General features: G+C 32.3%; 4 protein-coding genes across 6 annotated transcripts; all 4 read right to left on the bottom strand.

The window, feature by feature from the left end:
• Window positions 1-410: 410 nt before the first annotated feature.
• Window positions 411-1,169, bottom strand: LOC131617668 (uncharacterized). Its single transcript, XM_058888928.1, has 2 exons — window positions 1,031-1,169; window positions 411-945 (listed from the first exon to the last, which is right to left on the bottom strand). Exons 1-2 carry the CDS (start codon window positions 1,110-1,112, stop codon window positions 668-670), a joined length of 360 nt encoding a protein of 119 aa, XP_058744911.1. The 5' UTR covers window positions 1,113-1,169; the 3' UTR covers window positions 411-667.
• A 5,409-nt stretch (window positions 1,170-6,578) lies between these two features.
• LOC131619568 (uncharacterized) lies at window positions 6,579-7,511 on the bottom strand. Its single transcript, XM_058890655.1, has one exon. The coding sequence runs from the start codon at window positions 7,509-7,511 to the stop codon at window positions 6,579-6,581; it is 933 nt and encodes a 310-aa protein (XP_058746638.1).
• Window positions 7,512-8,502: 991 nt separating this feature from the next.
• On the bottom strand, window positions 8,503-9,444 carry LOC131619566 (uncharacterized). Its single transcript, XM_058890654.1, has one exon. It carries the CDS (start codon window positions 9,442-9,444, stop codon window positions 8,503-8,505), a length of 942 nt encoding a protein of 313 aa, XP_058746637.1.
• Window positions 9,445-10,242: 798 nt separating this feature from the next.
• Window positions 10,243-13,948, bottom strand: LOC131621054 (WEB family protein At2g40480-like). 3 transcript variants are annotated; one of them, XM_058892260.1, is made up of 2 exons: window positions 13,493-13,948; window positions 10,243-12,129 (listed from the first exon to the last, which is right to left on the bottom strand). In XM_058892260.1, the coding sequence occupies exons 1-2, from the start codon at window positions 13,694-13,696 to the stop codon at window positions 10,759-10,761; spliced, it is 1,575 nt and encodes a 524-aa protein (XP_058748243.1). In that variant the 5' UTR covers window positions 13,697-13,948; the 3' UTR covers window positions 10,243-10,758. The 3 variants fall into 3 exon arrangements, with proteins under 3 accessions (XP_058748243.1, XP_058748246.1, XP_058748245.1); XM_058892263.1 differs by having other exon boundaries at window positions 10,244-12,140; window positions 13,493-13,947; XM_058892262.1 differs by having other exon boundaries at window positions 10,245-12,126; window positions 13,493-13,947.
• Window positions 13,949-15,325: the final 1,377 nt, after the last annotated feature.

Raw genomic sequence — 15,325 nt, 5'->3', positions numbered from 1 at the left:
TCCAGCAAACTTTTTTTTTCCCTTGTAATGCATGAAAAGAAAACCAGATAAAATGCATGGATAAAAAAAGCATGGAAGCAAGCCTAGAAAGAAGGGAGAGCTTCTCTCTCTACTTAGTGATTCCCATAGTATTCATTATACTCAGTTTTTATTTATTTCTTTATTTAACATTAAGAAAAGTGTTTGAACACATCCGTCATTATTTTTTGTGAATTCTTATCTACCAAATTCAAAAAGTTTGATAAAGTTATCTTCAATGTAAAATGTCTTGGAAACAACCAAAAAATATACTATTTAATAATTAATTAAATAAGATAAAATAAAATGGTGCAATGTGATTGGTGGAATGTACACTATCCAACTTTTTGAGGTGGGTAGAGAAGTTGTGCCCTTCTTTTTTTAGTAACTTAAATGCTAGAGTTATATAACATAAACAATGATGTTTTTTATCCATTTAAATGTGATAATACTACGTTCTGAAGTAATATATAGTCCATGATTTTATCATACTTCTTAGAATATAAATTCTCTGTTTCTTATTATATGAAAAAGTTTGTTTTTAAAAACATTCAACATCAATGTATTCAAAATTAAACTTTTTCTTACAATAAAGAACAAAGAGAGTAGAACACAAATGCATACATATGTCTAGTTTTCATGGATACTCTTAACGGTCTCCATTTTCAAAGCCTCCGCCATCTTCTTCAGGTCCTTCATTTCCTCCTCCCCAACTGGATCCTTCGTTTTCTTCTCCTCCTCCCCATCCAGGTCCTTCATTTTCTGCTCCTTCCCAACCAGAACCGTTGTTTTCTCTTTCTCCACCTTCTTCTTTGGGTCCTCCCCAACCTCCCCATGTTCCTGAACCAACCCAATCTATATCATCACTATGCGCTCTTCCCAAGCCTTTGTTCCTATCTATCCAAACGTTTGTTTTGGATTCTTCAGCTACAAATCAAACAAGCATGTTTATAAGTAAAATTAAGAAAGAAAATAAATGTGCCTAAAATTTAACAATATATGTTGTTCTCACATTTGAATGGCCTTATTGCCATAACAGAAATGAGAAATATTGCACATAGAAAGAACATGAAGATAAAAGGCTTGAATTTCATCCTTGGTCTTCTAAAAGTTTAATTGTAGTCAAGTATGAATTCAGTAACTATTTATAGTTATCATGGCTAAAGATATAAGTATAACAAGAACCAAAATAGTCCAATTAGAGAGTATATATATATATATAATTCCTTCAAATTTGTATTCAAGAGAAATTCAAGATATACTAATGAATTTTTTTTTAACTAATTGATTTGTGAAAGAGCATTTTTCAGATTAATATATAAGTAAAAAATGAATTTATTTTTTAAAAAATATATTATAATTGTTATATTAAAATCTTTTTAAATTTTTATCCAAAAAGTATTCAAAATAAATTTAGAATTTAATTATTGCATATCTGAACATAAAATATTAGATATTGTATAAGAAAACTATATGTATCCAAAATAAGTGATGATTTGATGAGAAGAGAGGGATAAATAAAATGAAAATAAAAAATGTATCAACTTAAAAATGTCATGCTTCTTTTTAAGTCAAAAATCTTTCTGTAAAATTTATTAAATATGTATTTCTTTTTTATCAAATAAACCCGTGAAAGGCCTTCTTTTAATTGATCAATAACAAAACATTAGGCTCTGTTTGGTAAAACTAGCTGATAGCTGGTAGCTGATGACTTTTAGCTGGTAGCTGGTAGCTGATGACTTTTAGCTGGTAACTGGTAGCTGATAGCTGGTAGCTGATAAGTTAATTTGAGTGTTTGGTAAATTAGCTGTTAGTTATACTAGCTGATAAATACAAAATGACATAAAAGGACATTCTTAATTGAGAAATTGATAGTCTTATTATATTATTGTATTATATAATTAAATTAATTTTTATAAAATAAAAATTCATATATTAACAAACACATGCAAAAAAAATTAATATATATTAAAATTAAAAATAACATCAAAATATATCGAACAATTATATATAAAATTTTAAATGAACTTATATAATAAAATTTATATATAAATTTAATGAAATATATAAAATATCATCATTACGATTTTAAATTCAATTATACTAATTTAAAATAATAATCTCTTAATGTTTCACAAATTTAATTTTAATGTTGTTAAAAAATATTAAATATAGCATTTTTTTTGTTAATCGACACGAATATAATTATACAACGCAAAAACTGTTTTAAATATATATATATATATATATATAGGGTAAAATTGTATTTTTGTTAAAATAATAGGGGTATAAATGAAATAAAAAGTCATAAGCTAAAAGCTAAAAGCTCAAAAGCTACTTTAAATAGCTTTTGAGAAAAAAGTTAAAAGCTAGTAAAAAAGCTACAAGCTAAAAGCTAAATGACAGTTACCAAACTGAGATTTTTTGTTAATATGAGCTGAAAAGCTAAAAGCTAAAAGCTAAAAGCTCTTTTTTTAGTGTTACCAAACAGACTCTTAGTCTCGTATATTTTTAAATCAAATCGATATATTGTATTTAAATTTGATCAATGATAAATACTTACCTTATATATAATTTATTAGTGAAAACTTTTATGGTACATCAAACAATTGAAAACAAACTTAAAAATACAAAATAATAATAATAATAATAATAATAATAAGGGTATTGAAAACAAACTTAAAAAAACAAAATAATAATAATAATAATAATAATAATAATAATAATAATAATAATAATAATAATAATAATAATAATAATAATAATAATAATAATAATAATAATGAAATTGAAAACAAACTTAAAAAAACAAAGTAATAATAAAAACATTGTTAATCTATTTTTTTAATAATTAATAAATATAAATGAATATTGTCGTCAAATATTAAAACTCTTGAACCACGAATTTAGAGTGGTTTAACTAACTAATACATATCTTATACAAGAAAACTTAATAAATTAAAAAGATATATATATTTTGAAATACATTTTAAAGACGTTACTTTAAAATTTGTTTTATGCCTCTAAACGGGTTGGGTCGGCCCTGTATAAAAGACATATCAATGAGAAAGATAAATGTAATTGCCACTATATATTTGGACAATCATATTCTATCACGGGTGAAAGTCTTTTATAAAAACGGTAGAGAAGAAAAATATTTGATTACATATAATAATAACTCAGAAAAAATAATTATGGTATTTAATAGACTCTTCATTTAATATTTTAAGGATCAAGTTTATGTTTTCTCATTTGTTGTATTTTTTTTTTTCAGAGTTTTAACTTATAAAAGATAAGTGGGAATTTTCATTTTCGAGGCCTTTAATTTATCAAAGAACGAAAGGAACAGCCAAATTTCCAATTTCATGTGTCAACGCTACTGTCATACTCCAATGTCTCATCTTGCTTTGATAAACCACTTCCAAACTATAGTCAAATGACCTTTGATGTGATCATCAGTTTTACCTTATCAAGGATGTCTCTAGCCCTATCTATTGTCTATTACCATTCTTAGTCGTTAGTTGGTGAAAGCCGTTGTTTAGTTAATATCATTAATGAAGGAAACTTCAATTTACTAAATAGTTATTTGGAGGTAACCCTCCATGCTTTGCTTTCTAGAAGAATTATTGCCCCTTAGGCCGTAGAGTTTGAGATAATAATGGGTTTGTAATGTTTTTAGATGTTTTTAGTCACACTTACACTACACTAATGTATTCAACGAGTATATAGTCTTGACCGATAAGTTTTGGTTGAAGGGAAGTCGGTATAAATACAAGAGATAAAATATATAAATAAATCCTTGCGAATAGTGCACACTATTTGAGTGTTCAAACGGATTGGTCACGAGGAAAGCATGAACGACAATGTCTCTAATTAATTCACATGAGTAGCATCTGCAATAACTAATTTCTCCGCCTATAACTATAGTGTTACTTGTGAATTAACATAAGTCTCAAAACAACACAAATTCAGAGTCCTAGTATCACTAAGATTTTCATCATTCATGAATAAGTAATTGTCACTTTAATATAAGGAATTATTTATAAACCTTCTTACATAGTAGATTTTGATACTTTGTGTTTCTCTAATTAGTGATAGTGCGTCATAAGAATATACTGGTGAATCATAGATAAATCTTATTTATTTATTTAATCTATCATGTATTTGTCTTTATGTGTGTGATTCTGATTGTTTATTTAATATTATAAACAGAGAGCGTTTTCTAGCACCACATTATTGTCAGGTGATGAGAATGTTATGTGATATGATATAACCTTTATGTGATAATAATAATTGTGTTTATAATTATCATTTCTCTTATATTTATATTGAACATAGTACATAATTTGTGTCACCCTTGTATAGTTCAGATTCAAATTCTTTGCTACTCAAGTATATTTAGGCTCAGTTTGGTAAGACAAGTTATTGAGTTTCTAGCTTATAACTTTTAGCTTATAAGCTCATATGAGAATTTAAATCTGTTTGGTAATGGTCATTTTATCACGAGCTTATAGCTTATTTTACTAACATATAGTTTATTTTCTAGATGTTATTTCAAATAGCGTTTTAACTTATATCTTATAGCTTATCATTTTTTCTTTCACTCTTACCCTTATTATTTTAACAAAAACTCATTTTTATCCTTTATAATTTATTTTAATCTAATGAAATAATTATGTATTAAATATTTTTTATGTCATTTTATATTTTTAAGTTAGTTTAACTGTTAATTTTACCAAACACTTCAATTAGATTATCAAGTCTCGGTCTCAATCATCGGCCATAGGTTATAAGCTATCTGTCATCAGCCATCAACAATAAGCTATAAGCTATCAGCTATCTTGTTAGTCAACCGTTATTTTTTACCAAACAGTCTTAGTAATAATAAATAAGTCTAATATCTCATTTTAACTTATTTCAGCATTGTCATGCATGTTTACAATCATACTCGATCTAGGGGTTTGCAGATATTGTTGGTCCAACGCAAAGAAAATATAGAATAATTGAATGAAGTATTGTATTGATCAAAAAAGCAATGTATCATACAAGTTTTAGGAGTCCCAAATTAGGCATAACAAAAACCAATAAATGATAACTACCTTAATTAACTCTTTAATTAATGTCAATTATCTTTTTACTAATTACCCCAAATATCTAAATTAAATTTAAGTGCCTTAATAAGGTAACTAGGGTTACAAGAATGGTAACTTGAATTACAAGAAAATTGAAATCATCCCTTAATCAAAGTTATTTAGAGAGCACATCAATCTCTTTTTTATGCCTTTAAAAAGTTTCAATCTTGACTATTTCAGTGAATAAATTTGCCAATTTATATTCAGTTGAGCTATGAACCACCTTCAACACTTTCTTTTTTACTTCTTCCCTAAAAAATAAACTTTGCTTCAATGTGCTTACCTTTTCCGTGCAACATATGGTTTTTTGCCAAATCTATTGCAGATTTGTGATCTAAGAACATGATCATAGGTTTTTTTACTTTTATTTCAAGTTTCATTTGTTGACTTCTCTCCAATATCATTAAAAAGAGCAACTTTTAGTTTAGGTTTGTCGAGATAAAGACTAGAAATTTCAAGAATATCAGCTCCATCAAATAGATCTCATTTATCTCCATAAATATCCCACATTTTTGTTGCTCCTTCAGTATAAACCTTACTCTTTCTTCGAGAGAAGATGCAGATTTGTATGAACAAAAACTAAATCCTTAGCCCTCTATGGATTGAGTCTATTTCTTTTCAATGAGTGAATAAATCCACATGTGCTCCAATTTCTCTCCACAGAAGATGAGGAACTTGAGTGTGAAAGAAGTTTCAATACAATAGATTGATTTTTCTTTCAATTTTTTATTTATAAATAGAATAAATAACCTAATATTTACCCAATAAAAAAAAACCCAAATTATATTATTGAAAAAAATTCAAAAAGTTGGATACATGGTACCAAATGTGTACAGGTTGGTGTACCAACTTAAAAATAAAATTAAAAAAATTGATACGGCTTCGGTGCGTACCGTACGCGTACCGGTACCCGGTGCATACCATACGTGTACCAGTACTTTACCTAAAATGGAGTACCGGTGTTTCACATGTTAGACCATCTACAATGGTTTCAACACTCAACACTCACTTTTTCAACTCCCAACACTCCACATCATTTTCTCTTTCTTCCACCTAATAACTCAACACCCATTCAACTTTTACCCTCTCCAATGGTTTTTCACTCAACACCCTACCCCACCACTTTTTATTTTCATATTCTTATTTAAATTTTATTTTTATTTTTATGATTACATAAAATTACAATTATCGATTAAAATTAAATTAAAATAATAAATACTTAATAATTTATTTTTTAATTTGTTGTAATAAAAACAAAATTTATTTAAATAATTGGATACGATACGAATCATCTTAAATTAATTTAAAATACACCACACAATTAACGTAATTAGTACGTTACAAATAATTTAAAATGCAATACAACACACAAGTAACGTAATTAGTACGATACAAATAATTTAAAATGCAATACAACACACAGATAATTCAATCACGGAACATTCCAAACTTTGTCCATATGTGCTTCACTAGATCGGCTTGCAATTCTTGATGAACATTTGGATCACGGAACTCTGATCTAGCACGCACATGATTTGCAAAAGCGGGTAACACCTCGGTCGAGTATGGTTGTGGTGCACTAGATCCACTTTCCCCGGATTGCTCAAAATCGGTCCAACGTTGAGAATATGAATCTCGTTCATCCTCAACAATCATATTATGTAATATGATGCATGTCCTCATGATGATACCCAAATCAGCTATGTCCCACAAGCGAGCTGGTTCACGGATGATTTTAAATCGAGCTTGGAGCACTCCAAATGCACGTTCGATGTCCTTCCAACATCCCTCCTGAAATTTTGCAAATAATTTATCGGGTTCACTTTGAGGAAGTCTAATCGATTTGACGAAAGTTGGATAAGAAGGATAGATACCATCAGCTAGATAGTATGCCATATTATATGGACGTTGATTCACAAAGAAATTCACACTTGGAGCATTACCCTGTTCCACGTCATCAAACACTGGTGACCGGTCTAGAACGTTTATATCGTTCAACGTTCCCGGACATCCAAAAAAGGCATGCCAGATCCATAGGTCATGAGATGCAACTGCTTTAAGAATAACTGTGGTGGTTCCCTTATCCCCTCTAGTAAATTGTCCTTCCCATGCTTTAGGACAATTTTTCCACTCCCAGTGCATGTAGTCAATACTCCCAATCATCCCTGGGAACCCCCGCATTTCACTAACATGCAGTATTCTTTGCAGGTCATCTTGGGTTGGTGCTCTCAGATACACTTGCTCGTACAAGCGTATGATTCCTTTACAGAATCTACGTAAGCACTTCAATGCTGTAGTACCTCCTATTTTGATGTACTCATCGACCGCATCTGCTGCCACACCATATGCTAACATTCGCATTGCTGTGGTACATTTTGCTAAGGGTGATATACCTTCTTTATTGGCTGCATCAACTCGCTGGGTGAAGTAGTTATCACTACTTGAAAGGTCCCCAACGATTCGAAGGAAAACATTTTTTTCATCCGGTACCGACGACGAAACATTGCATCGTCATATGTAGGCTCATTGGCAAAGTAGTTGTCAATTAGTCTTTGGTTTGCCGCTACATGATCTCTATCGAGATATTTTCTACTACAAGGTGCATTATCTTCCGATATTTTGTTTCTACGCTCTCTAAATCGATTGACTATATAATTTTCTTCAATTTCACGATTTTGATTGTAGGCTGCGATATCAAAATGATATTGTGATGGATCCATTTTTTTGTGATATTGGAGGTAGATTGGATGGGATTTGGGATATTGGTACATAAATGGATGTATGAGTCCCTATATATAAATGGATGTGGGTGGTGGACCACTGACGGATTCGAAATAATTTATTGTATAGAGTTAATTATCAGATAAGGAATAGATTCGAATTGGGTGGTGGACCACTGACGGATTCGAAATAATTTATTGTATAGAGTTAATTATCAGATAAGGAATAGATTTGAATTGGGTGGTGGACCACTGACGGATTCGAAATAATTTATTGTATAGAGTTAATTATCAGATAAGGAATAGATTCGAATTGGGTTGTGGACCACTGACAGATTCGAAATAATTTATTGTATAGAGTTAATTATCAGATAAGGGATAGATTCGACAATAATTAAAGCAAACACTACACTGACATATTGAAACAACAATAATTAAAGCAAACACTACACTGGCATATTGAAACAACAATAATTAAAGCAAACACTACACTGACATATTGAAACAACAATAATTAAAGCAAACACTACACTGGCATATTGAAACAACAATAATTAAAGCAAACACTACACTAGCATATTGAAACAACAATAATTAAAGCAAACACTACACTGACAAATACTTCATTGAAATTAATTATCAAACAGTTCTGCCTCCAACTTTTTCAACAGCTGGTTCTTCCGATCATCTAGATGCTCTTCGGAAGTTAGCTTTAGATACATCTTCATTTTCTTGGTTTTAGTCTTTTCCAAGGCTATATTGTTAGCCTGCTGTTGCATCAAGGCTATGTTGTCCAATCGTTCAAGCTCTTTCGTCTTGAATTCTTTGTATTCAGCCCATTCTTTGTCCACCACCTCCGAGGCATATTCCTTGCTTTTCTTTTTACCCTTTTTTTTAGCTGCCTCCCTTCCTATAGGACGAGCACTGGATTCTACAGTGTTTGAGCCACATGCATCACTCTCGCGAGATCTCTTAGATCCACTACTTCCTGAGCCAATATTTCCTCCTACTTGACTACCATAACGTGGTTGATCACGGAGAGCGTGCCATTCTTCCATTAAAGTGAATCTAACATTCTTCCCACATGCATATAATTCCTGCGCTTTTGCCAAAACATCATTCTCCGACCAACCACTTCCTTGCATACGCTTAGCGCCATCATAAGCGCCAATCCATTTACCCAACACTTTGTTCATATAATTAAAACGGTTTCGGCATGCAGGTCCATCACGCAGAGGATCGAATGAGCAATGCTCATTACAATACTCAGCAATTTTACCCCAATATGTTTCACCTTTCTGGTTTCTCCCGACAACACTGCTTGTTCCAAATTTAATCCACCCACTAATTAGCACCAAATTTTGTTCAATGTTCCATGCTGGTTGCTGAGTTTTCCTGCTCTTAGGAGTTGAATCCTCTGAATTTGGACCGACTTCATTAGAAACTATCATGCCACCAATAGTTAGTTGTGTTGAAAACTCGGGAAATTCAGGTACACCACCACTTGGAAAATTTGCATTCGCCATTGTCACATAACCATTAAACGGGGGTGTTTGAGATGGATTTCTCGGCATAGATCCATAATATGGTTGAAAGTTTGGAACAGAGGATGACTGGTTGAAATTTGGTGGAAAACCAAAATTAGGTATGTTTTGAGGATGTTGGTTGGAAAATTGATTTGGATTTTGATAATAGTTGGGATTTTGATAATTGTTGGGATTTTGAAAATTGTTGGGATTTTGGTTAAATGGAAAATTAGCAGAATTTTGAGTGTTAAAATGATTATTGGGATCCATTTCACTAAAAAAAGACACTTAACTTCAAAATAAACACTAATAGAAAGATAATAATAAGATTAAGATAGTGAAAAAGTTGGTTTTTTTTCTGTGTCCAAATCAAATGAACCAAGTCTCTATTTATAGAGAAAAAAATCATGAATTTTGGTAAAAAAATAATTTGCAACGAAATAATTGAGTCCAAAGTATTAAATGGATAAAAATCTGGTCAGCCAATCACAAACAGCCAAGTGGCATTAATTATCCCTTTTCTCTTTCTCTCTCCGCGTGGGATAAAGCCCGCTCTCACTGCCAGAGAGTGGCTCACACACGCCTGCTTTGGGCCAATCATGCGCTGCCAAGTCAGCCTCTGCGTCAGTTTACTTGGTGTTGAGTTTTCTCAACATCTCTCTCCTCCAACACACACTCAACACTACTTTACACACACCATTGCACATGATTTTCTCATGTTGACTTCAATTAAACCCACCATTGCACATGGTCTTACAATTCAACAACTATAACCCGTCAATCATCTAAAAGCTTTAACCAAACTTCATAAAATAGTAGCAAAGGAAAGTTCTACAAGAAGGAGAGGCTTTCTGTAATGCCATAGTTTATAATATATTAATTTTTCTTCTCTCTTCATAATATCAAAACTTTTTATTCAATTGCTTCACAATACAAGTGCAAATTCAATCACTAAGAATCCATATGTTAAAAAGTAAAGAACAGTTTAAAAAATCAAGTGAAACTCCTATGTTTCAAGCTAGCATACACAACAAGATGTTTATTGTTTCCACTCCAAAAACAGGAAAATCTGCACCAAAATAGTGCCTGTGTCTTTATAATTTCACCAAACTTTGAACAATGAATTTGTAGTCACATAATCTCTTCATTAAACTCATTCTTAAGTCTTAAACAGGCAAAAATCCAAACTTGCACTTGAATTCCCAATACATAGTACCTTGGTAGGATCAACAGAACTTAAGAAATCAAACACCGACACAAACCTATGCACATACCAACCATAAAATCTCACATAACATAAGAACCAATACAGAATCACAAAACATTGATGCACGAGCTGTTGCATAAGCATTAGGATTAAATTCATGTCTTCTTATTATTCCGCTTTCCCAAGGGGAATGATAGTCGCATGAATCCAAACTTCTTCCTATGTACTACGGACTGCTTTTGATCATCCTCACCATTCTCATGTTCAGTTGGAAGAGTTTGGTTTTCCCTCAACGCTTGAAGCATTTGACTCAATGCTACCTTTGTTTCCGCATGCTTTTCCATCTCCTTTGTTGTAGAATATTCGTCGGGAACTTGCTTCCTGTTCAGTAGATCTCTCATTGAAACCGAGGATCTTAAGGTTGGCTTCAAAGCTTGGCAATTTTCAACTCGATTGAACTTGTTTCGTTTAATCGAGCTATGCTTAGCCCCACCCTTTAGATCGTTTTCATGAATCCATCTCCTTAGAGCCTCTTCAGCAGCCTGTTGCTTTCTGCTTGCAGTGTCAATACCGTTTATAGCTTCTGCTAAAATTTCTCTGCTGTGTAGAACTTCTGCGGTTGCTTCCTCTAGTTTTTTCAGAATAGTTAGTTTAGAAGCTGTTGCTGCATCAATTTGGAATGTGGAGTGTGTTACTTTCTTCAAGATAGATTCTTCAGGTATATGAAATTTGTGATGCTCTCGAGTAGAAAACTGCGATGATATATTGTTAGCACAAGATAGAGCCTTGAATTCAGCAAGAGCAACAGCTTCGGCTGCCATTGCGGCTTCTTCCATCTTTTTAGCTGCAAACCATCTCATCTCAGCAAAATTGTTCTCTCCATACTCAAGCCCTTGCTTTGAAACTTCAACTGGTCTTGTTTCAACCGTTCCATTGTTCAGTTCAACATCAACTTTTAGATCCCTTGCTACATTTTGCGGAGTGTGAAAAGTAAAATCCGTTTCTACAGGATCTACCTGTGGCTTTGACCTTGCTTCTTTTTCGGCCACATTTTGAGCGGAGATAGCTGCAAACTTTGATTGTAGATTCTCCCGTGTCCTCTCGAGAAAAAGTCTCTCTTTCTTCATCTTCTTATTCAAAGTTTCGACAGACGATTGTATCACCCCGAGGTCGTTGATAGTTTTACCAAGGTTCATTTTAGCTTGTTTTAACTCGGTTAAGAGCATATCAGGCGGTGAAGTACGGCAGGGTCTTGGACTTTGCAATATCTGTTCTTGATGTTTGACAATACTTGCAGATTTTTTAACAAAAGCTTCAATACTTTCGCATGAACTTACATCTCGAGTAGCAGAACATTTGAGTGCTTCAGATTGTAGCTGCTGCTTTAATTTCTCCAGAATCGTTTTGGCAGATCCGAGTTCTTCAAGCACGTCAAGTGTTTCGAGTTCTTTCATTATCAAATCCTTTTCCAACTTTGCCGCTTGCTCCTCTATTTTCTTTATGTCGAAGTCTTCAATACTGTTCTGCTAATAACAATCTTCAAACATCAGAGAGTGAATTACAAAGGGGGGACTTCATTTCATAAGATTTCATTTCATAGTGAGTGATGATTTGACTCAGAAGCATGAACATGACTAACAATATATGATATAAGAGATAAACAAAACTGTTTATTATTTATATTTACTTGAGAATCAAGTAATAGAAAAGTGTAGGATCAGAGACAAAATTGGTGGTTTACTCTTTCCAGGCTCCAGCTCATATGCATTTCCTCTTCTTCTAGCTTAATGTTCAAGTTCAGTTCCCAAAATTGGTGATTTATGGGTTTGTAATAAATAACAGCATCAAATTAACTGCTATGCACACTAACTGTGTAAAGTTTTAATAACAACAACAACCAAACTTTATCCCACTAAATAGGGTCGGTTATATGGATCAATTTACGCCATAATGTTCTATCCTGAACTATACTTCTATCCAAATCGTTAAACTCAAGATCTTACTTAATAACTTCTCTTGCAGTTTTTCTAGGTTTTTCTCTACCTCTAACTGTTTAACTTATCTCCATCTGATCTACGCTTCTTACCACAAAATCTACGTGTTTTCTCTTTACCTGATTAAACCACCTAAGTATGTGTAACAACATTCAACACAACCATATAATCAAATCACACAATATTGACATTTTGTTATGGTAATTCATAAAATTTCTCTGCAAACATCTACATGACGAGATATGATCGGATACATGCAGTGTTTTCAAATTGCACGATAGTAGCTCTATAGCATAGCAGATCTGGATGAAAGAATTCGCAACTCTCTATACAAAATGAAAGAATGTGTACCCTATGAAAACTACAACACTATCCTAGTTTCTCTATTAGGGAAATTGCGGCCTCCATTCAAGTTTCTGCTAGCTGATGGAGCAATAACAGTGTAAAAAATATATAATTTTGGTTTAATTTAAAATGAAAACTCAAAATCAGCATGTGAACCAAATAAGACTTATTTTTAAAATAGAAAAACTCAACAGTACTCAGGGTTTTAAATTGCAGTCCACAACCACATTTGAACTGCAATTTGCAGCCATAATATTGCTGATGCGGTTTCCTCCGCAGCCGCATCGAATTGCAATTGCATTGTGATTAAAATTCATGCTGTGTATTTCAAACAGGTTCCGATCAAATTTTACACTGCAACAATTGTAATGAGCGTCGCAACAATTCCAATGACCGCAATTGAAAAAAAACTGAATAACAACAATTCCAATGACCGCAATTGAAAAAAAAACTGAATAACAACAATTTTCCACTCTATAATAGTCTACACTAATCTTAACAAACAACACTTACAGAAACTTCAAAAGTAAAAAGAGAAGTGAAAACTTACATAAGCTTCACCAAGCCTGTAAAGCGGCAACCAAGGCCCGCTTCCACCAAACCGTGTAACCGCTTCTTTAACAGACTCAAACGGCAATGAAGTATCCACTTCAGCTCTCGAACTTATCCTTCTTATTCCATTCCCCGACCCGGTTTCATCCACCTCTGATTCCAACGAATCTTCCATCATCATCATCTTCTCCACAACACTCATACAAACATCTACAACTAAAGTTGCACGAACATTTGATCATTACTGCTACCATTTATTTAAGTACAGAGTGTGTGTGAGAGTGTGATGATTGATTCGCGGGGCCGAGTTACGAACTCGGTTGGAAAAGGGGAGAGCGAGTTAGAGAGTCGGGTCCATGCAAAAGGGGAAAGGGGAAAAACGGAAGCGGAAAGCGGTTGCGAAGGGAAATGGATGTTTTGCTTTTTGTGGTTGTTGTTTGGTGGGTGGAAGGAAAAGTTGAAAAAATTGTTGGGATGTTATGGGATGAAGCCAATAGGAGTTGGACACGTCAGTGGGTTTAGAGGAAGTGAAGGTGAGGTTTCTTGTCGTGTCTGTGTGATTGGCTGGATAACTGAATTTGGAGCGCGATTTGCGGCTTAGGAAATTCTATTGTTCTTTTTACTTTTCGTGTGTGGAAACGATTACATTGAGATACCTAGTACATTTTTCTATTTGTATTTGATAAGATTTTTGTTTATGGATTTTTTATTAGTGAATAATCGGAGTGTTCAAATGTTTATGGTAGCAAACAAGACCGATGAAAGCTGAGCATGTTAGTTTTCTAACTAATTATCAACTAATCTGTATAACACTTGAATCGAATCGAGATGCTAAGCATGTCATTGCAATAGTTTTTATTGCACACTTTTGCTATTGTTACTTGGATTATGGTGTTTGGAGGTCTATAGTGAAGAACTCTTCTTAGCATTCGTTTGATTTGCTAAAGAAATAAAGGATTACACAACTCTAATCCTTTTAATATTTATTCTCTATTTATAAATGGTATTGTCGTAAATTTTACTTTATTTTATTAGTTTTGTCCATTGTTCATCAAACATCTTATAAAATAAAAAAAATATACAATATTTTCATAAGTTTGTATTGTACTGTTAAGTTCAATACTTATCTTTTTATAAATCAAATACACTCTAATAATTTGAGCTTATTAGAGTCTTTCGATCATTTTGCTTACATTACGATCATTTTGGTTACATGACAATCATTATTGTCTTCTTAATAATTTAAAAGAGTATTATGTGAAAAATAACAAGAATTTGAGCTTAACTTCATTCATAGTGATGAAAGTGTTAGGTAGGAATAGAAATGAAAAAGTGTTTAAAAGTGTTTTTGTTTAGAATTTAGTAATTTTGAAAGTGCTCAAGATTAAGTCAAGATTCGATGAATTTGACAGTTTTAAATGTTCTACTAGAATAAAAGAGACGTTCATATTTAGATATGTATTTGCTTTAGCATTTTGGCTTTAAGTGTTTAGTGTGTCTTGACTGTTTAACATCGTAAAAATTCTTGAAATAGTAAAAAATTCAACGGATTTTTTGTGTTTTATTATTGAAGACTGGACTAAGCGCAAAACGATGACGAACGAGCTAAACAAGTGTGAACCTGATGAATAATCACTCTCACACACTTTCTCTCACACACACTCTCACTTTCTCTTTCACTCTCTCTCTTTCTCACTCTCTCTATATATTCAACTATAAATTTGCATGATTTAGGTTCTATTACTTTCTAAAATCACATGTTAATAGGTTTTTTTTATCTACTTAGTGATTTATTATGGTAAATATGATATTTCTTCTTCTTTCAAAATAA

This window comes from Vicia villosa, linkage group LG7, assembly GCF_029867415.1.
Source record: "Vicia villosa cultivar HV-30 ecotype Madison, WI linkage group LG7, Vvil1.0, whole genome shotgun sequence".
NCBI classification, from domain to species: Eukaryota; Viridiplantae; Streptophyta; class Magnoliopsida; order Fabales; family Fabaceae; genus Vicia; species Vicia villosa.
The sequence above is the reverse complement of the archived record's forward strand: the minus strand, read 5'-3'. Positions and strand labels throughout refer to the sequence as shown.